Source organism: Serinus canaria, chromosome 4A (assembly GCF_022539315.1).
Source record: "Serinus canaria isolate serCan28SL12 chromosome 4A, serCan2020, whole genome shotgun sequence".
NCBI classification, from domain to species: domain Eukaryota; kingdom Metazoa; phylum Chordata; class Aves; order Passeriformes; family Fringillidae; genus Serinus; species Serinus canaria.
Window position 1 is genome coordinate 778,195 of NC_066318.1, and position 18,953 is coordinate 797,147.

Here is an 18,953-nt window from a genome sequence, read left to right on the forward strand (position 1 = left end):
CAGGCCAGCTCTGTGCAGCAGCTGGTACCCACAATTGCTAATACACTGCTGGAAAATAAAAACACATGAGAAGCAAGCAGTGCTTCCTTAGGCAAATGCTGCTCCACATCAGACAACCAAGCATGGCCTTGCTGGCACCCACCCCACTGTGGAAATGCAGATTGTGCCCCTAGTACTGCCCTGGAAAAGCCCACACAATCAATTACCCCCGAGGAGTATCCAAGGAGATGAGAGACAACAAATATATATTAATCAGAACAACATACCAAAGTTTATTGATTACTTCAAACAAAAGTTTCTGTAATGAAAAAAGAGCAAGTTGCATTCATAAAAGGTAACATTCACATTCAATTTCCTTGATATAAAGCAACATAAATGTATAAAATTGCATTTAAGTGAAAAAAATGTAAGATTGCAGTCCTTTTTCTTTGCAAGAAGCTGAAAATGTATCTGCTCATTGCCTGTATATAATTTACATTTTCTATACACTACATGGTTTTTTAAAAAAATTTGTGGCTGGGAAATTGGATAAATGGTGCAGTATTAGGAAAGTTTTTCAACGGTGTGTGTACAAATTGAATTTGAAGCTTTGATGCAATTCCAAGTCATTTATAATATTCTCATAACAATTAGGATTAGTTTTTGAAAAGTCGCTATGACTACACCAAGCTCCACTGTTATCACATAAGAGTTTTAGAGGGAATCTTAATTACTTTCCTTATCATTCAGCGTCACTAGTCAGTGATAAGACTTCAACAAATGATTATGAGAAAACCCCAGCCTTTTTTCCTTCAAGTTTCTCCACCGAAAAGCCTGTACTGACCTTTACTGTACCTGACAGGCAGCACTGACCTTTACTGCACCTGAGTGCCTCAGGGAAGGAGCACCCAAGCCCAGCATCCCTGTCCCACTGCTGCCCCACCGCTCACAGCCCAGCCCAGCCCTTCTCCTGCCCCTCTCTGACCTCAGGAGGGGCCTCCTGGTTCCCCCAGTCACCCACAGCAATCAGGACTCTGGTTTTGGCATTGCTGAGTGACCAGGGCAGCCTGGCTCTCCTGGCACCCAGCCCTACACCAGTGCACTATCTGAAGATCCAAGCCCAAGAAAAACCTGCATTTCCCCCAAAAGAGCTGTATTCAATCATTCCACATGAATTCCACCCCGCACACCTTGGGTTTGAACACAGAGCTATTGCAATGGCTTGTTCCAGCTGCAGACAGGACACTTGGAAAGGCCAAGAGAAGGATGTGGTTCTCAGAAGGCTCTGTCTGGAGACAGGCAGCAGAAATTATCCTGGTTACATGGCTATTGGAACAGTTCACACACACACATCAGGTTCCACTGCTCCCACTGACACCACCAATGGAATCCCAGGGGAACAGACCTGGACTCTCGGAGTAGAGCATGACACAAAACAGAGAAGCAAGGTGTCAAGCTTGGGACCATTCGGGCTTGGAATGGTTTTGAATCACAGGAATGAGGCATTTTAGAGCCCATTTTTCAGGTTATGTAAACACAAGTCAGCAACCGTGTATTTAAGGAGAATGGTTAGATTTGGCATGGAGAGCACATCTTCATCGAATTCATCCGACACTCCAGCTGTGGGCATCACATCTCTGCAAGGAAAGCTGAGCACGGGACAAGCTCTGCAAGTCGAATTCTAGGTCTGGAAACGAGCTAGGAAAACGGGAAAACCAAACAAGAGCAGGAAATGAAAGCTTTGCCCATGGACACATGCTAGCAGTGCAGCTCCTGCCCTGCATGCAGCAGGAGCCGCGCCGCGGGCTGAGGCCAGTGCAGAGTGCAGATACAGCGCTCTGTCCATCCATCCCCTCCCGTGCTGGGAGAGGGCAGAGCAGCCCCAGGGACTGTGCACTCCCCTCTCCCACTCAGGGAAGGCCCATCCAACATCCTCAGGATGCACGAGAGGATTTGCCAGCAGCTGATCCGCAGCAGGCGCAGACGAACCGCAGGGACGGCGGCCAGAGAGCCAGACTCGGTTCTTCCAACAATTAACAGGCTGCAGTTCAGCAAAATTCCGTGAGGGGAATGTCCTGTCCATCCCAAATTGCTCTGCTGTACGGACACGACACAAAGCTGAACGAGCAGGAGCCAAACCCAGCGGCAGTGCAGAGCTTGCTGCTTCTGAAACGAGCACCCAGGCTTCTCCCAGCAGCTCCTCTGGGGACACCAGCACGAGGCAGGGACTGTCACTCCACCCAGCAGGGACACACAGCCTGCTCTGTCACTGCTCCTCACCTAACACAACAAAAGAAGCTGCTCTTTCCACACATGAAGTATCAGAGGAAAAAAAAATGTTGAGAGTCAGGCATCTCACCTTTGCTGTGCAGAACCTAAAGAGGAAAGTTCCTACTACCATGGTACAGGTAGATTTAAAAAGAACATGCTAATTCAAAAAAAAATGTAAAATGAAATCAGGTTCATGTGTTCGATTTTAAACTGTCTTCTTTTTTCTTAGTGCAAAAAACTCAAGATGCAGTTTTATGCAGCTGCAGGTTGACAGGCACAGCCCACGTCCCTGGGATCAGCCAAGGACTACACTGTCCCTCAGGCCTTTAAAGTGCTGGAGCCACTGCACAGTGCAGTGATGCAAGCACAGCCACAGGAGCCTGGGCACTGGGGCTCAGAGTCTGGCACAGCCCAACTTCTGGGATTCCTTTTCCCCCACGAAAGCTTCCTTCCATCACAAGCAGCCACAAACCAACCTTTTCTTCACTCTCCAGCAGGAATAAACCCACCAGCAAACCAGCTGTGGGAGGATGCTCTGGCACTTCCCAGCACTGCAGGTCTTCACAGGGACACCACAGCTGTGGACAGACCACAGACAGTTTCCAGCTCCACCTGGAGGAGAGAGTGGCAGAGATTCCTCCCTAATTTTCGGTGACCCTGCCGTGTGCATCTGGGACCCCGTGGCTGGGAGGGGGCAGCTGCCAGCCAAGGAGCACAGCCCCAGCACCAGGAGAGGGGCTCCAGGGCTGCATCCACCTTCTGTGAGGGGAGCAGCCTCTTCCCAGTGCCTTCAGGGGGCTGCAGGGGAATGTGATGGGTTGAAGTCTGTGCTACTTCTTTGGTCAGGCAGAGCAGGAGCTCTGAGCAGCCCTGCTGCTCTCGGGCAGATCTGCAGTGGCACAGCAGCCCCAGGGGAGATGGGGCTGGCACTGCACTCTTGCCCTTGGGTCCATGCTGATTTGAGTGAGCTCCTAACGATGGTTTCTCAGCCTCCAGTGATGCAGGATTTGGCAGAACTGGTTTTCCTGGGAGGGCAGGGAAGGCTCCAGACCAAAGCCCAAGGGGTACCGTGGGGGCAGTGCCCTGGCTGCTCTCCAGCAGGCTGCTGGCAGTCCTTGCTGCCATCAAAGGTCACTGCCAGGTTAAAGCCATGGAGTTCCTACAGCCTGAACACCTGCAGTGTTTGTGTGGAGCACTTCAAGGTATCCTGAGAGGATATCTTTCTGCCAGATTAGTAACAGCATCTTCAGCCTTCACATAACCATTCTCTATACGTTTGTATGACACTAACACAGGCAGATCAAAGGGGCCAGCCTGCAAAAATCAGAAGGAAAACAAACACTTATTGCAACTGTTACATTCCCACACCCATAAACCTTTCCCTGGGTTATTAAAAAAATATATATAGGAGAAGAAGAATGATTAGGCCATGATAAAAGTGCCAAATATCATTCACAACCAAGTAATCAGATGAAAAATGTTCAATTTGCAAAAGCTGCACAAAGTCTAAAAGTGGCATCTGCCCCACTGTCCCCTGCAGCTCCTGTGCTGGTCCAGCCACCACCCACGCCAGTCTGCACCAGCATGTGGTGGTGGAGAGCACCACCTAATGTCACTGGGAGGACTGGCTGCACTGGAGGCTGGCAAGGCTGGCTGCTGGCCCTGCCATGCCCATGATCTGATTCCTTCAGCAGCAGGCGTGGGCACAGAGGAGCGAGAGGTTCATGGATAGCCTGCAGGTTTATGTTTGCAGCTCACCACACAGAACATCTCCCCCAGTGCATAATTGTGAATTCAATCAGGCACTTTTACTGTTTTCATTCTGGCATTGGCTTACTACAGAGTTTAAAATCAGCTCGTAGGAGGGTGCTCTGGGTGTGTGTGCAGACACACGGACACCAAGACGTGCCTCTGTCCCACGTGCTGACACACACAGCCAAGTACATGTGTTTAGTTTCCATCTGTGCAGATGAATTAAAACATACTTATTTCTATCTGACAGAACAGCATGCACCCTAGAGAAAGGGATTTTGGTACAATTCAGATGCAATACTGGAATCATTTTAACAGCTGAGATTTCCATCCTTCACTGTGAATGTATCAGCATTAGTTTTAGAAGCAGTGCTTGCACAATTCAGGCTGCACTCTCACATTAAATTCTGTGCTAATATTAGATTGCAGTAGCAGTTAGACTGAAAGATTTGTTTACATATTGCCAAATACTTGAAAGGATCTGTACAGATACGGGATTCTGAAGAAGCTGGAGAGTGCAACATCCCCAAATTAAAATGCATCCCAAGCATTGCATCTCCATTCCACAAGGACAGGTGCCCCACACCGAGAGTCAAGAGGATTACAAGAACCATGGTTTAATTGATCTGGAGAAGGTTACATTTGGTTAATCAATGCCTTTAAAACCATCCCAATCCTCAGGACAGGGTACCTGTTACAACACATTAGACTCATCTGAGAATGTCCTTAAAAGAAGAGGTCTGACAGAAGGTCTGGCCGACAATGAATCAGGTGCCTTCCTGCTGCTCTGCAACAGCGAGGCAAAGGATTTATAGCACACGAGCCCCCAGCCTGCCTGGGTCAAACAGCACAGGACACACAGCCCCTCTCACAGCCCCTCGTTCCACAGAGCATGGGGCAGCACACCGTGACCAGCACTGGCTGGCTCTGCAGGTCAGGAGCCATGGGAGGCATCCAGAAACTGGCCCTGCTCCTCAAGGTGTCTGGGGATTGATGCTGCAGGTGCTTTTGAGGGAGCAGGAACCCTGATCTCCACACACCTGGTATTCCTGGAACAGCACGTCATGGTGGAGAGCTGCAGTGAACCCAAACACCAGGGACATGCAGCCAGGGTGCCCTGCTGTGGGTGACCCCCATGGTCAGCAGTCCCAGACTGTCCCTTGGTGTGAGGGCTGTGGGCTGTGGCTTAATCACTCTCACAAAGAACAGCAGCAGCCCTGACAAGGGGGATGGACTGGGGCAGCTCCTCCTAGGTCAGACAAGCCTGAGCCATTTGACAAGTCACCCAGAGGACAACCAACAGCAACTCCACCTGGTCCCCTAACACAAAGCTACAGCAAGGAAGGAGAGTCTGACCAGCTGTGTCTGTGCCCACCTCACCTGGACATCCTGAGCACGACCAGCTCACCCACCTGAGGTGCAGCAAGAGACCCAAGGGGAAGAGACAGACAGAGTATTTCAGCAAAAGACTTAAATTAAGGCAAAAGGCAGGGGAAAGCAAGGTTCTGCTGTGTGAGCAAATCTAAACGTGGGCTCTCAGGAGTTCGGCATTAGAAGGAAGAAAAAAGCAGTCGAGCAAGCAACACATTGCGACTCAGAAAGGAAATCACCTTATTCACTCCAAGAAAAGCTGTGATTGCTGGAAGTTTGAGAAAGCATGAAGATAGTGGATGTTCCTGAGGAAGGAAGGCGCTTCGTTACCTAGTTCACAACAGCACAAAAGACAGAAAATTGCAGTACAAGAAAGAGAAAGGCAGAAACCAAGGAAAACACAAATGCGCCTTGCAGTTAAAAAAACAAACAGAACCAAAACAAAATAAAAACAACCACCACATTACCACACAGAAAATTGAATCAAGGCTGAGCAGAGCTGACGTGCTGTGTTGTAGGAAACTGGGGGTGAAACCCTGTCCCTGACTGGGATCAAGGGCAAATGCCCAACAGCCTGGCCTAAGTCTGTCCCCTCCCCTTCCAGAAGGGACCCTTGGCCACCAAGCTGTGCTTCTGGCCCCCATACAATGTCCCTAATTTTGTTTTTCCCTGTATGCTTCCCTTGGGACACCAATCTTGATTTTATTTCAATATTAAGGTCAGGATTCTTAGCAAGGGTTTAGATTTGAAATCATCTACCTGGTCCTAGATGCCTTTACAAATCAGGCAGCTGACTTTGGTGTCTGATGGCTGGCACAGATATCTAGAGCTGGTATCTCCTCCAGGCACTTACAGTAAAGCTCTTACTCAAAATGTACATTTAAATATGGCTCAGCCTGTGTTTAGTTTGGGATGCACATCTCAAGAGACTTTTCCAGTTGACACTCACTTTGCTTTGCTAAGTGATTTCACAAGAGCCTTTGTTAAATGAATAAAAAGCACTCTTGAAAGTAAGTATTGCAAGAGGGGATGGATCTTAGATCACCAGCTGAAGGCAAAAACGGGTCACCTCCCAGGTGAGCTGAGCTGGGGCTCAGAAATCCCCAGGTCACCCTTCCAGGGCACTGCCCCCAGCTCTCCTTTGTCTGCAGCTCAGAGCAACTCACTCCCAGCCTAGAAACTATTAAATCATACTCAAGTGGAAGAAGTTAGATGGATCCTCACAAAACACAGCCGCAGCTCTCTTACCATCTCTCCTGTTTCCAACTGCAGTGATGCCCCATCCCTGGGAGTGTCCAAGGCCAGGCAGGATGGGAATCTAGGGAATGGCATCCCTGCCCTGGCAGGGGGCTGGAACTGGGTGATCTTTAAGGAGCCTTCCAACCCAAACCTTTCTGTGACTCCTGCAGTGACCGGGGGTGGAGTGGGGGTTATGTGACTGCATGTGAGCCCACATCCCTTCAGCTGTGCCCAACTGCAGCCCTGGCACAGGCAAAGCCCAGGGCACGAGGCCAGGGCTGCCTGGCCGTTCCCCCAGGCTGGCCCAGGAGAGCTGCTGCAGGAGGGCCAGCACGGCCAGGGGAGCAGGGCTGTCCCCTGGGGACACTCTGCCTCCCTTGGGGACACTCTGCCCCCCTCGGGGACAGCAGAGACAAGGGGCAGGGGGCTCAGCACAGCGAGCCCTGAGCCTGGCAGTGCAGCCTTCACCACTTGCAGGAGCACTGGAGAAAACATTCAGGAGGTTTCCACACCTCCTCCCCAGCAGTGAAGGAGAGCTGCTAAGAACCCAGACACCTTCCAGGGAGAGTGACCATCACGGTCTGAGCCTGTGGCTGTTTATGCAGGATGGACAAATGTGACCAGAGCTGACCCTGCTCCCACTGCAGCAGCACCTGGGAACACACCCAGGGGAGCAGCCTGCTTTCCTGACATAAAAACAAGCAGGTTTTTTCAGGACAAGAGAAAGGGTGTTTGGTGATCAGTTCAGGCTGGACAAGGCTTGTGCTCCTCTCTAGGAGACACCACACTCCCACCCAGCAAAGGCACAGGCTGACTCTCTCCCTGCTACAGATCTAGGCAGTATTTTTAGAATAACTTGACATTTTTGGCATGTGAAAGAGCAAGGCAAGACTCTAGAAAGCCTTCCCTGAGATGTGAGTGGTACGTGGTATTGTTAAAGGTTCATCTGGTGCCTAAGGGTAAGAACAGTCTTCCTAAAAATACAGTGTGATACATCAGCTCATTCCTTACCTGATGATTTTTCTCTTTTATATTTTTTAAAACTATTAGAAGAATTTCTGGGAAAAGGCTGATAAAGATCAGGAGAATTATTGCCAGCCACGTGGAAACAGAAGTCAGCATGTGAGCAAATACAAAATACATTCTTTGCTGCTTCAAGAAAGGCCTGAAAAAGAAAGGATACAAATAAATTCTGGTTAACAGAAGAAGATCAGAATCAAAGGAGACTTCAGGTAGAGCTATTAGCAGCTGTGCCTCCCTTTCAGACAGAGATGGAAAGAGCACAGAAACACACTGTCCATCTCCTCCTAATGCACCTCCTGCCTCCAGCTGCACTATTTCTGGAAGAGTGTCATGATCCATTCTGCATCTTCCACATTCGTTTCTCTTCAGGATGGGAAGGGGTTTGAATTTAGCCACCATCACTGAAAGATAAATTATGCACCTCATCAAAAACCAGGTCATTTTATCTCAACTTCAGGCTCTGCTATAGCTTCTGGCTTGGTTTTGATAGAGGAAATCCAGAGTCTCTCCATCACAACAGGTTATTTGCCCCTTCCTCCTTTCCTTGATGAGGGAGAGCAACCAACAGCTGCTTGTGAAAAACACCTCATCAATATCTGATGACAAGGATCCCAAAGCTGGTTCTGCTTACTGTTAGGTGGAAAATATTGAGCTATGCAAGTTAAGCAGTAGAAAGCGTTTCCAGCAGAAAATTCACATTTAGCACAGAGATGTGGCTAGATTGCAGATTTGGATCTGTTGGTCAGCAAGAGTTAACTGAAGAGCTAAAGCTTGTGACCCCAACAAAATATTGAAATCTGTTCCACATCCTTATTAGCAGGTTTCTGGATCAGGGATCCAGCCAATGTCCCACGGCAAAGCAAAGGGGTCAAACAGAGATGTGGCTGCTGTGAGTGTCAACTGAACATCCACTGCAGCACAGGAAATACAAAACTGAAAAGTTTGTAATGCACTGATGTCACCTGCTTTTGCAACACATCAAACCCACAACCCTGGGTGCACTCAGATCAGGGAGAATTTCCTCATTTCAACACCAGGACCTGGCTTTCTCCTGCTTGTTTCTCCCTCTGCCCCAGAGGGCCAGCTGCTCTTGCTCTGCATCCCCCTCAGCTGTTCCTTCTGTTTCACTGAGGTTCTTTCCACCACAACTTCTTTCTGTCTCTCTCCTCCACATGCACAAAGAGACCTAAAAGGTTTAGTCTGAACCTCCCAGTAAAGACAAGAGCCTCAGGCAGCAGAACAGCAAACAGCCCCTGCCAAAGCCGGGCACCTGGATGATGCCCAGGCTGTTTTCTCTCTTTGAGGCTCTTCCCTCTGCTCACACACAAGCCATGGTGCACCAGCCCCCCTCCAGCTCTGCCTTGGGGGGGTGTTGGGTGCAGGCAGCCCTGCCCCACCCAGCAGAGAAGGAGCAGGGCTGCACAGCCCCTGGCACCTGCCAGTGGGCAGCCCACCCCAGCAGGGCTGCACAGCCCCTGGCACCTGCCAGTCTCTGGGTGCCCCTAAGGAGGGGGGGGCTGCACTGCCAAGGGCAGCACTGGGCACTGCCCTAAGGGCAGGGGAAAGAAAAAGATACTTGCCAAATGACTCCTCCCCAAAAGAATGAGAAAAACACATAGAAAGCAAGGGAGCCCCAAATCACAAAGTGGTTCATCCACGTCCAGAATCGGGTATCTAAGGCTAGCTGTGGGAACAAAGAGAGACAAAAACAGGCTTTAGATGCACAGTGCATTGCATTCACAGGACATTTCACACTGGTCTCACACTAAGCTTGAAGGCTCTCCAAACAGCTACCTCTGTGCACATGGGCACCAGGAAAGACATTTTCAATATCCACAGTCTGGCACAACGTCCGCAGGGAAACAGTGGCATTCTAATTGTAACTGACACTTTAAATGGAATAAATTTGATGCAACCCCTGATCCTACAGGAAAGAAACATCTAAAGGTTACAGGGACTGTAATTGCCTCTTGTCACCACCTGCTGTCCTGAACCAAACACAAATGACCTTTTGTAAGGTCTTATGCAAACAGTTTGTTCTGGAAAGCTCCAAGAAACAAAATAGATTTGCTATTGTTATTTGACACGTGTGCTTTTGTGATCACTTTGGCACTCAGCCTTGTCTGAAACAAGGTGGACAAGCCCAAATTCTCTATTGCTCCTCTCCTCTTGCTGGAACTGAACATCAAGAGATGAAAGCATGGGTAAAGTCAACCATAACCAACAGCAGTCCTCAAAAGAGGGGAAAAATAGAAAAATGATTTAAACAAAACAACCACTTAAAGATGACAGACTACACACAGGAAAGTAAGCAGGTTCTGCCTCTACAGGAGAGGATTTGAGTGTGGTGGAAAATACTGAGACACAATCTTCAACACGTTCACCCCAGGATTTCACAGAGCACAACAGCCTTGGACAGGCTGCAAGGAGGGAAGGGGAAGGGGAAGGGGAAGGGGAAGGGGAAGGGGAAGGGGAAGGGGAAGGGGAAGGGGAAGGGGAAGGGGAAGGGGAAGGGGAAGGGGAAGGGGAAGGGGAAGGGGAAGGGGAAGGGGAAGGGGAAGGGGAAGGGGAAGGGGAAGGGAAGGGGAAGGGGAAGGGGAAGGGGAAGGGAAGGGGAAGGGGAAGGGGAAGGGGAAGGGGAAGGGGAAGGGGAAGGGGAAGGGGAAGGGGAAGGGGAAGGGGAAGGGAGGGGAAGGGGAAGGGGAAGGGGAAGGGAAGGGGAAGGGGAAGGGGAAGGGGAAGGGGAAGGGGAGATGCTGACCTTGAGAGTGACGGTGAACACCAGCACGGTGAAAACAATCGTCCCAAAGGTCCAGTTCCCAAACACCTGCAAAACACACGGCACTGCCACGGCGTCCTGGCCTTCTGGGGAGGCCCAGAACGGGGACAGGGGCAAGCAGGGAGCAGGGGAGGGCAGGGACAGAGCCACAGAGCCACAGAGCCACGGGCACAGGAGCTGGGCAGCTGCCGGCACACGCGCCTCGCACGCCACCCTGAGCCATGCAGTGCCACACAGACAGGTGACAGAGCTGGGACGCGACAGGGACAGCCTCCTACTAACAGCAACGTCAATGAGGACACAAGTCATTGCACCACCTGCAGCTCAGGATTTCTTGGCAATTGACTCAGTTTCTGCTTTCTCACCACACCCATCATCATCATCATCATCACCACCATCTCTCTGCAGCCCCCTTGCAGAAGGCACCAGGGGCTGCTGGTGCTGCTCCAGCTGGCTGGTTTGTGGCTGCTAGGGACTGTGCACACAAAGGAAAGCAGATACTGTATATAAATCCAGTGATGGCAATGAATGGGAGAGATGCTTACCAAAGGCTGTCAAGCTCTGAATGCATACATTAAAACAGAAAGTGAAATGAAAAAGTTTTCAAAAAATGCAAAAAAACCAAAGTCAATAGGAGTGAAAAACGAGTCAATCAAACATACATGGGTATTATGAACAATTGCTGGTAGCAGTTCCTACAGGCATAAGTGTTTACAGAGCAGGACATCACCACAGATCTTGCTGTAGTGCCACACAGATTGGACCTCTGGAGGCTTTTGCAGAACACATCACTGCTTCAGGTTTCACTCCAATCCGACCAGAATGGCTGTAGATACACAGGAGCACTGATCTGACAATATGGGGGGGCCTGACTGCATATAGCTGGGGCCATAAATGCTGGCACTGATGCAGTGGATGGATATACAGACAGAAATTTCATCAGCTTTTCTCCAAGTGTTAGCCACTAAAAAGAGTTTTGGTGTTTTCAAGGGCCACAAGTGATGGTGTAAAGTTTCCCATCAGCCAAGATCTAATAAAATGCTGCACATTCCCTTGGGGAAAAGGTCCTGAAACCATTCAGGCCACCATGCCTGGCAGCTGCCCTGCACTACTGCTTTGCTCTGTACTCAGTTAACCAGCAAAACAAGAAAAAATGAGAAAAAAGGAAAAATTAAAAAACCCTCCATCTTTTATCCTCCTCTTCCCGGGCAAGTTAACCCCAGCAGCTCCCACAGCAATGCAAGGGCTCGTCCCCACAGCACAGGCACGAGCAAGCAGGCAGCAGGGACAACATCCTGCTGCCTCCAGCACCTGGGGACTTCTGCTGGCTCCAAAACAGGAGCAAAAGGCCAGCCCAGCCTTCCCCAGGGAAAGGAGGCTGAAGTCACAGCCCCAGGCAGGCACAGCACACGAGCAGCCCTAAGGAGCACCACCTCATCAAGGTGGGCTAGCTCAGCTGCTCCCAGCCAGCCCAGCAGGGGCTGAATTGAGGCTGTCACTGGTGGAAGGACAGACACTGCCCCTGCCCTGGGTCACACAAGGAGGGGACGAGCGCTGTGCAAAGCTCAGTGTGCTGGGGCAGAGCTGTGTGTGAGACCAGTCCTTTACCTAGTGAGCCTAACCAGCTCTGCCCCGTTTCCATGGCAATCTGGAAATGTTTTATTTCAAGCATTTGCTGCAGGATCACACCATAAGCAAGGCTCCACCGTTGGACAAGACTGGAGGCACAGTGCACAGCTCAAGCAGACACTCCCTGCCAGGCGTGTCAGAGGCAGCACACAACACAAACACTCCTCTCCTCTCTCTGGGGCCGTTACCTTGCCGTTGTCTTCCAAGGATGAGTTTTGGAAAAGAAAATAAACCCCAAAGAAAAACACGAGTCCTTCGAAGGCGCCCAGAAAGGTCCAGTAGAGGAAGGGCCTCCACTGCAGCATGGCATTGTCTGACACCTTCCTGCCAAGAGATGGAGTAACAGCACCATCAGCACGGCCCAGGCTGTGCTGCACAGCCCCTGGCAGGCAGGGCTGGGGGCATGGAGCAAGGCTGCCAGAGGGAGCCCTGCTTCCACCACCAGCCACAATTAGTCCTGCCAGTGTCACAAGTGCAGTTCCCACGCACACTCAGTTTTTAAATCAAAGTACTTGGCAATAAATCACCAAACACTCCAGAGAGATTATTTATCCAGGCAGAAGACTCCACATCCTAAATAGCTAATCAAAGCATGCTTGATGGAAACCAGGAGATACCTGGGCCCTGGCATGATCTGCCTGGAGTGGAGGCAGAGGGTCACACCAGAGCCTGGCGGGCCCACGGAGCAGGGGCAGTGCAGTGCAAGCCCTTGCAGGAGGACCCACGGGGGGAAACCACAGAAATACCTGTCAGGACATAAAGAGCACTCCTAATATGCAGCTGCTGATCATGAGAAATCACAACAGGTCCAGCATATGAATTGTTTTGCCTTTCTCCTCTAGGTAACTTGGATGACAAAAGCACAAAGTAAACAGAGGCAACGTTGTCCTGAACCTCTCCTGCAGCCCCCGAGCTGTCCATGGTATCTGATATTTTCTGCTAAATTTCAAAAGCAGGGTAAGGCTACAGAGCAGCTGCATGGGATGCATGAAATCTGTGGTGTTTCCCTCTTTTTGTTGAAAGCACAAAGTCCTTTTTTGAGAGAAGCTCTGCCAGTCCTGTTCCCTGAAGTGGTGTTTTTCTGCACAGGCTGAAAATAACCTCCTGAGTTGTGTGGTGGGTGTTTTTATCACAGGGGTTGTAGCAGGAGGCTCTTGGCTGAATGCAGGATGAGATCTGGCATGGAGGCAGCAGCAGCAAATGGATGGGCTATGATCAAAGCTCTGCAGGGACCACACACAGGGCCCTGGGGAGCTGAGGGTGGCTCTCAGGGCAGGAGGGAGCTAAAAACATTTCCCTGCATCATTATTTTTTCAAATTACTTTCTGTAAAGTCCCCACCTTTTCTGCATTATTCTCCTTAGCTCCTAAAGCAATGCATCCACTTTCAGCAAGATGCACTTTGCAAACCTGTGTGGGGCTGGGCTCCTGTAACTGCAGTTTCTGAAATGAGATCCTACTGAACCCCACACACCAGGATGCTGTGACCACTCTCTAACATGTCACACCTTGGGTCTGAGAAAGGAGCAAGGATAAACCAGACTGGAAGCGTGGGCTATTGCAAGCACAGAAAATACAAGCAGCTTCCTCCCTGTGAGCTCTGTTTTGCATTCCCATTTCTGTCCTGCAGTGCTGGTGGTAAACAGGCTTTTCCAGAGTCAGGATCTGCACTGCAGCAGCTCAGCACTTCCTCCAGCAGCGGCGCAGCGGGCGCTCTGCATCCAGCAGCACATGCACAGTCACCAATATTCCAGCTCAGGCTGCTTCCCCTCCACACACAGACCCCAGAGACCAGAGAGCCCACCAGGGGCAGGCACAGGGGCCTGCTGTTCCTGCTCTCTGTCGCACAATATTCAATTACCAAGCTATTTTAAAATCCATTTTGCCAGAGAGTGAAGGAATAGAGAGCTCTAATCAATCATGGCTCTGAGTGCTTACTTCAAAACCACCCAAGCCCCTTCCCAGCCCTACAGCTCTTGCTGCATTCACTGCTGTTTATACCTAGGGCAATGTTCACACAGCATTTCAGGCACCTGATAATTCCCTTTGCTGTCCCTGCACAGAGACCACTCTTGGCTCGAGCAGACACAGCTCCTCCTCTGCTGAGGAGCATCCCACCACAGTGACAGGGCTGGCACGGGCACTGCCAGAGCAGCCCTGACCTGCCTTCTCCCACAGGGCTGAGCTGGCTGCCAGCTGGGGAAACAGCAGCAGGGATGCACAGAGAGGGGCTTCCTCCAAAAAACACCTTCCTTAGTCTTTGCTGAAGGGCTGCCCCAAGCACCTCCGTGGGCAGGGCTGGGAGGAACATGGAAAGCATCTCTGCTCCTGGGCAAGTGTGGAGCCTCTCCCTGCTGCAACCAAGGAGAGATAACGACAAGCAAAGCAGAGGGAGACAGTCTGAGCTGTCCTTTCCCTGGGCAACCTGGCAGAAAAGAGTGTGTGGATTGATGAACAGAGCTCCCTGGGTTCTGCTAAGGGGACCTGGCCTGTGGAGGGGCAGCCTGGGGAACCACATCCACTCAGACAAGCTGAGAAACCACCTGCCTGAGCTGGGCTTCAGAAACATTCATCCTTCTGAAAATGAATGGATCTCTTTTCCTCCTGAAGGCTGCACCTCCCCTCCCTGCATTACACACTCCATCACGTGCTGGGCTCAAAGGTAACGGCAATGGACGGGCTGGCCACACTCACAGCTCCATTTCTCTTCTGGATGGATTCCACCTACAGTTTACCCTTTCACAGAGATACAGCAGTGCAGTTTGCTAGACCAGATACTGTCAGAGAGCATAAACAAGCAGCAACAGGCAGTGAACACAAGGCTGCTCAGCCTGAATGCAGGAACAGCTGGGCCAGGAGGGACAGAAATGGCTTTTTCTGCACTTCTTGGGGTGCCATCCCTGACACAGGGACACCTGCTTATGCTCCTGCACCAAGAAAACCCAAACCCCAGCTAGCAGAGGGGTGCAGAGGGCTGCCCAGCCCAGCAGTACTCACATGTAGAGCTGAGGGTCCGAGGTCAGCGTGTCAATGCTGATGTGCTGCTCCAGGAGGCTGTAAGCCAGGATGGGCAGCGACGTGAAGCAGATGTTGTACATGGTCAGATAAGCAGCATCATACAGGGGCTTAGAGGAGGAAGAAAGGGTTACGTGAGAGACAGAAAAAGGCCTCTCCACAAAGAAATGAAACCAGCTCCTGCATGCCCTCTGTCACACAGACCCATCCCTCTGTCACCCAGCACTGCTCCACTGGACGGAGCTGGGCTGGTGCAGTGCAAGGGGGCACAAGGCACCTGCAGTGCCCAGGAACCTGCCCCCACTGACTGCAAGTTTTGTAACTGGCTGGTCTCATCTCCAGCTTATGCCCCAGAAAAACAGGACTACACAGCCCTTATCACAGCTTTCCTCTTGCTGCTCCTGTGCTGCTGTTTCTATTAATACATCTGAGGCCTCCTGGGGCTCTCTAAAGACTAGACTGTTTTAGAGGAACTACAGCTTCTTTTTTTTTTTTAAGAAAAAGCAAGTGTTTCTGCCAAAACAAGCAGAGAATTCTCTCTCACCGTTTACTCTTCCTGTTACTTTTGAGCCCAAATAGACACAAAAAGCCCCTTAAGTTGACACGAAAGCCAAAGCTCTTGTCTCCAAGCACATGAACCCACTCACACATGGATCTGCCCCTCTGATGTTTACTTGGATTAAACAAAGCTCTGGTAGCACTCATTGTGTGTCTTTTTTTAAAAGACATAAAGGAATGAACCGTTCTTCCTTCTGACATTTTTAATGCAGTGAAATGCAGCAGAGGAGACAGGATCAGGAAATCATTCAAAACTGGTTCTTGGAAGAACAGCAGAAGTAGCAAAATCAGGTGCTGCCAAACCAGCAAAGCCCTTCTCTCACGACCTCAGGAAGGTGTCCACCTGTGTTTACAGCTGGTGGATGGGAAAGGAAAGAAAGCAGACTGCTTTCTTCCCAGTTATGGTCTCAAAATATTATGGTCCAGAGATGGTGCTGAGCAACAAGGTCTGCTCCTACTGTCCTCCAGAGCTAGGTGGTGAAGGGACAGGGTGCCAAAAGCCAAGTCTCTGCTAGGAGGCCTCATTCTGCCACTTGCTTTTTATCTTGCCTTTATAGACACATTAGTGGAAGTTACCTGCTGTGAGAATCCACAAAAGAACTGGTATAAAAACTGTGGTAAAATGAAGCAAAGGTTCTGGGAAAACAAAAGACAAATGGTCAGCAGGGAAGCACTTGACTCCTCAGTCTACACCCAAGCAGTTTTTCCTGTTATCAGACATTAGTGTCTGACATTACAACATCAGACAAGGCAGGGCACATGTTCAATCAAGCACAAAACCAATCCTGTGAGCAGCTGGTATCTGCAGGAGACACCAGAAGAATGCTCACATTGCCCTGGAAGCACTGTTTTCAATGGACAGACACAGCCTGTCCCAGGGAGGGAAAACAGAGCTACAGAATATCCCCATTTTTTTCCTGTTTCTTGTTTCATTCTATTTCCAAAGAAATGCACAGGACAAACAAAGGAATCAGCTGCACACTGCCCTTACCTTATAGAAGAAATACTGTACAAGGTGTGCTATTCTCACATAGTACAAATGCCCATGTGCTAGGAGGAGTTTCCTTAAGTGTTTGAACTTTGGCACAGCATAGTCGCTGTTCCTGGAGGCCTGGCGTCCTTCTTTGCCCTTTATCCCTGCAGACAGAAGCACAGCAAGGGTTAATCCCACGGGCTGGACTCGGGGGGCTGCCCACTGGGCTTGCTCACATCACTGTGCCTCAAGGCAGGACAAAGGCTGAGCTCTCCAGGGACCAAACACGAATGCTTTGTGTGGTTTTGGCTGCACAACACTCAGAGCTGCTCTGCAGTTTTTAAGCTCTCTTTGGCTGCTCTGTGAGTTCCTGTCTAAGAGCCTGGTGAAGGGTGTCTGGGCAAACCTAAGGAATGGGTTCCCCTGGGCTGGCCAGCACCTCACACAGCTCAGTTATTCCCCTGCAGCTGCTCACCCTCCCCAGACATCCCCACAGAGCTGTTTTGCTCACAAAAGCCAGATCCAGATGGACTGCACTGGATTCCCCTGGTTAGAGGGCACCACAGCATTTCCAACAGCCCCAAAGGAAGAACCTGCCCTCTCTCTTCCCCTGACCCTTCCTCAGAGGCACTGCAGGAGGCTCCCCAGTTTCAGACACCCACCTGCAGAGAGGAGGAGCCTCCAGCTGCTGGCAGTCACAGGGACAGCACAGGCACAACACACCTGGGCAGCAGCCCCACAAATCCCTGTGGGTCCTGAGCTGAGCTCCTGCCACAGCTGGCACGGGAGTCTGGCCCTGGCACTGCGCTGGCACTGATCACCATCTGTGTGCTGCCTGTGCCCCTTCTCCCTGAGCCCCAGGCAACCCTTACCAGCACCACTCTGGTCACAGTTTTGGAGCATAATCTGCAGTGTATCACTGACACAGAGAATGGTGCTAGCACAGGTGAGCAGCAGAGGATGATCTCACCTCTCTCCTCCACAATGGGCACGGTAAAACACTGGCACAGGTTGCCCAGAGAGGCTGTGGGTGCCCCACTCCTGGCAACATTCAAGGTCAGGCTGTACACTGCTCTGAGGAACCTGATGGAGCTGAAGATCTCCCTGCTCACTACAGGGGTTGGACCCTTGAAAGGCCCCTTCCAACCCACACTATTCCATGATTTCAAGCATTAATCTGGAGTGAAACTCTGCCTCCAAGGAAAGCAAGAGCAGACTTCCCCCATTTTTCACTGGGATTGGTTTAGCCACGTGCAACCAGAAACACCAACTGCCCCTCAGAAGTGAGCCCCAGCCAGAGCAGACAGGTCTGGGCTGTGAGATGGCTGTTCCAGGCACTCTTACCTATGCCAACATGTGCCTCCAGAATCATACTGACATCGTTTGCACCATCCCCTATGGACAGGGTTATCGGGCTTCCTTTTGTGTTCTTCACCATTCGCACAATCTGAGATTGTAAAAAGGACAGCAGCAGAACCCAAAATTCAGTTAAAAAGCCCCCAGAGACCTTCCCACTGCTCCCCCCAGGACAAGCAACCAGGCTTTTACAGCAGCAATATAACACCTGGAGAGCTCAGGTTAATAAAAGCCCTCTTTAGTTGCTGTGCAGTCACAACCAGAGCAAAAGCCCTGAAGGACAGGATTTAAAAACAAACCCCAGCAGCCACATCCTGCTCTTCCCCTCTGCCAGACCCTGCTCTCCCAAAGGTGGGCTCTCTCACGCACCCCAGGGTGCAGAAACACATCACTTATCAGGCTGGGACATCACCTACTGCAGTGAGGAAGTCACGGACTCCACTTGACAAATTTGGAAAGGAAAAAAAAAAAGCAAACTGGGAGGTTCTGTTTATTTCTAATTGGCCTGGGATTATGGGTTCCTGCCAGCATATTAAACAAAGGGTTTGCATTCAGACTGGAAAGAATGGTGTGCTTTCATCCTGCTCTGAAGCTCAGACGAGGCTCACACATAGCCTGGAGAAGTCCTGCCTGGTTAGGATGCTCAGGTGAAGGCCCAGCTGATGAATTCAGCGTTGTCACAGCAGGCAGTGAGAGGTAAATACACACCTGTGCTTTCTGCAGAGGAGCCATCCGGCAGCAGAGCACTGCAGTGCACTTCAAGCAGATCTGCAGGAATATGCTTTTGTAATTGCTGGAGCCAGAGTCCTGAGAGGGGTTGAGTATCAGCGACAGCGTCGAGCCATCTATGATCAGTCCATACTCTTGACTCAACGTCCAGCTTCTGGGCACAACAAGGAACAAGTCTGAAACTTCATCACACTGGGTCAGCCTAGCTGCTGGCATCATCTTAGTGAGAAAAAAAAAAAACCCTGGCTTTGGGTTAATCTTCTTCCCATCCATTTTTTGG

The 18,953-nt window shown here is 50.6% G+C and overlaps 1 protein-coding gene across 9 annotated transcripts in view; it reads right to left on the reverse strand.

Moving 5' to 3' along the window:
• Nucleotides 1-244: 244 nt before the first annotated feature.
• The window catches only part of ATP11C (ATPase phospholipid transporting 11C), a 57,012-nt gene continuing 38,303 nt past the window's right edge, over nt 245-18,953 (reverse strand). For 2 of the 9 annotated variants that reach the window (XM_030228710.2, XM_018914454.3), the window contains exons 20-29: nt 18,653-18,827; nt 17,933-18,035; nt 16,607-16,752; nt 16,192-16,251; nt 15,040-15,167; nt 12,232-12,367; nt 10,397-10,462; nt 9,216-9,319; nt 7,624-7,777; nt 245-3,564 (exon numbers count right to left, since the gene is read on the reverse strand). In XM_030228710.2, coding sequence (XP_030084570.1) covers nt 3,448-3,564; nt 7,624-7,777; nt 9,216-9,319; nt 10,397-10,462; nt 12,232-12,367; nt 15,040-15,167; nt 16,192-16,251; nt 16,607-16,752; nt 17,933-18,035; nt 18,653-18,827 — 1,189 coding nt within the window. In that variant the 3' untranslated portion in view covers nt 245-3,447. The other 7 variants (XM_018914456.3, XR_001990558.3, XM_018914455.3 and 4 more) reach the window with 7 other exon arrangements.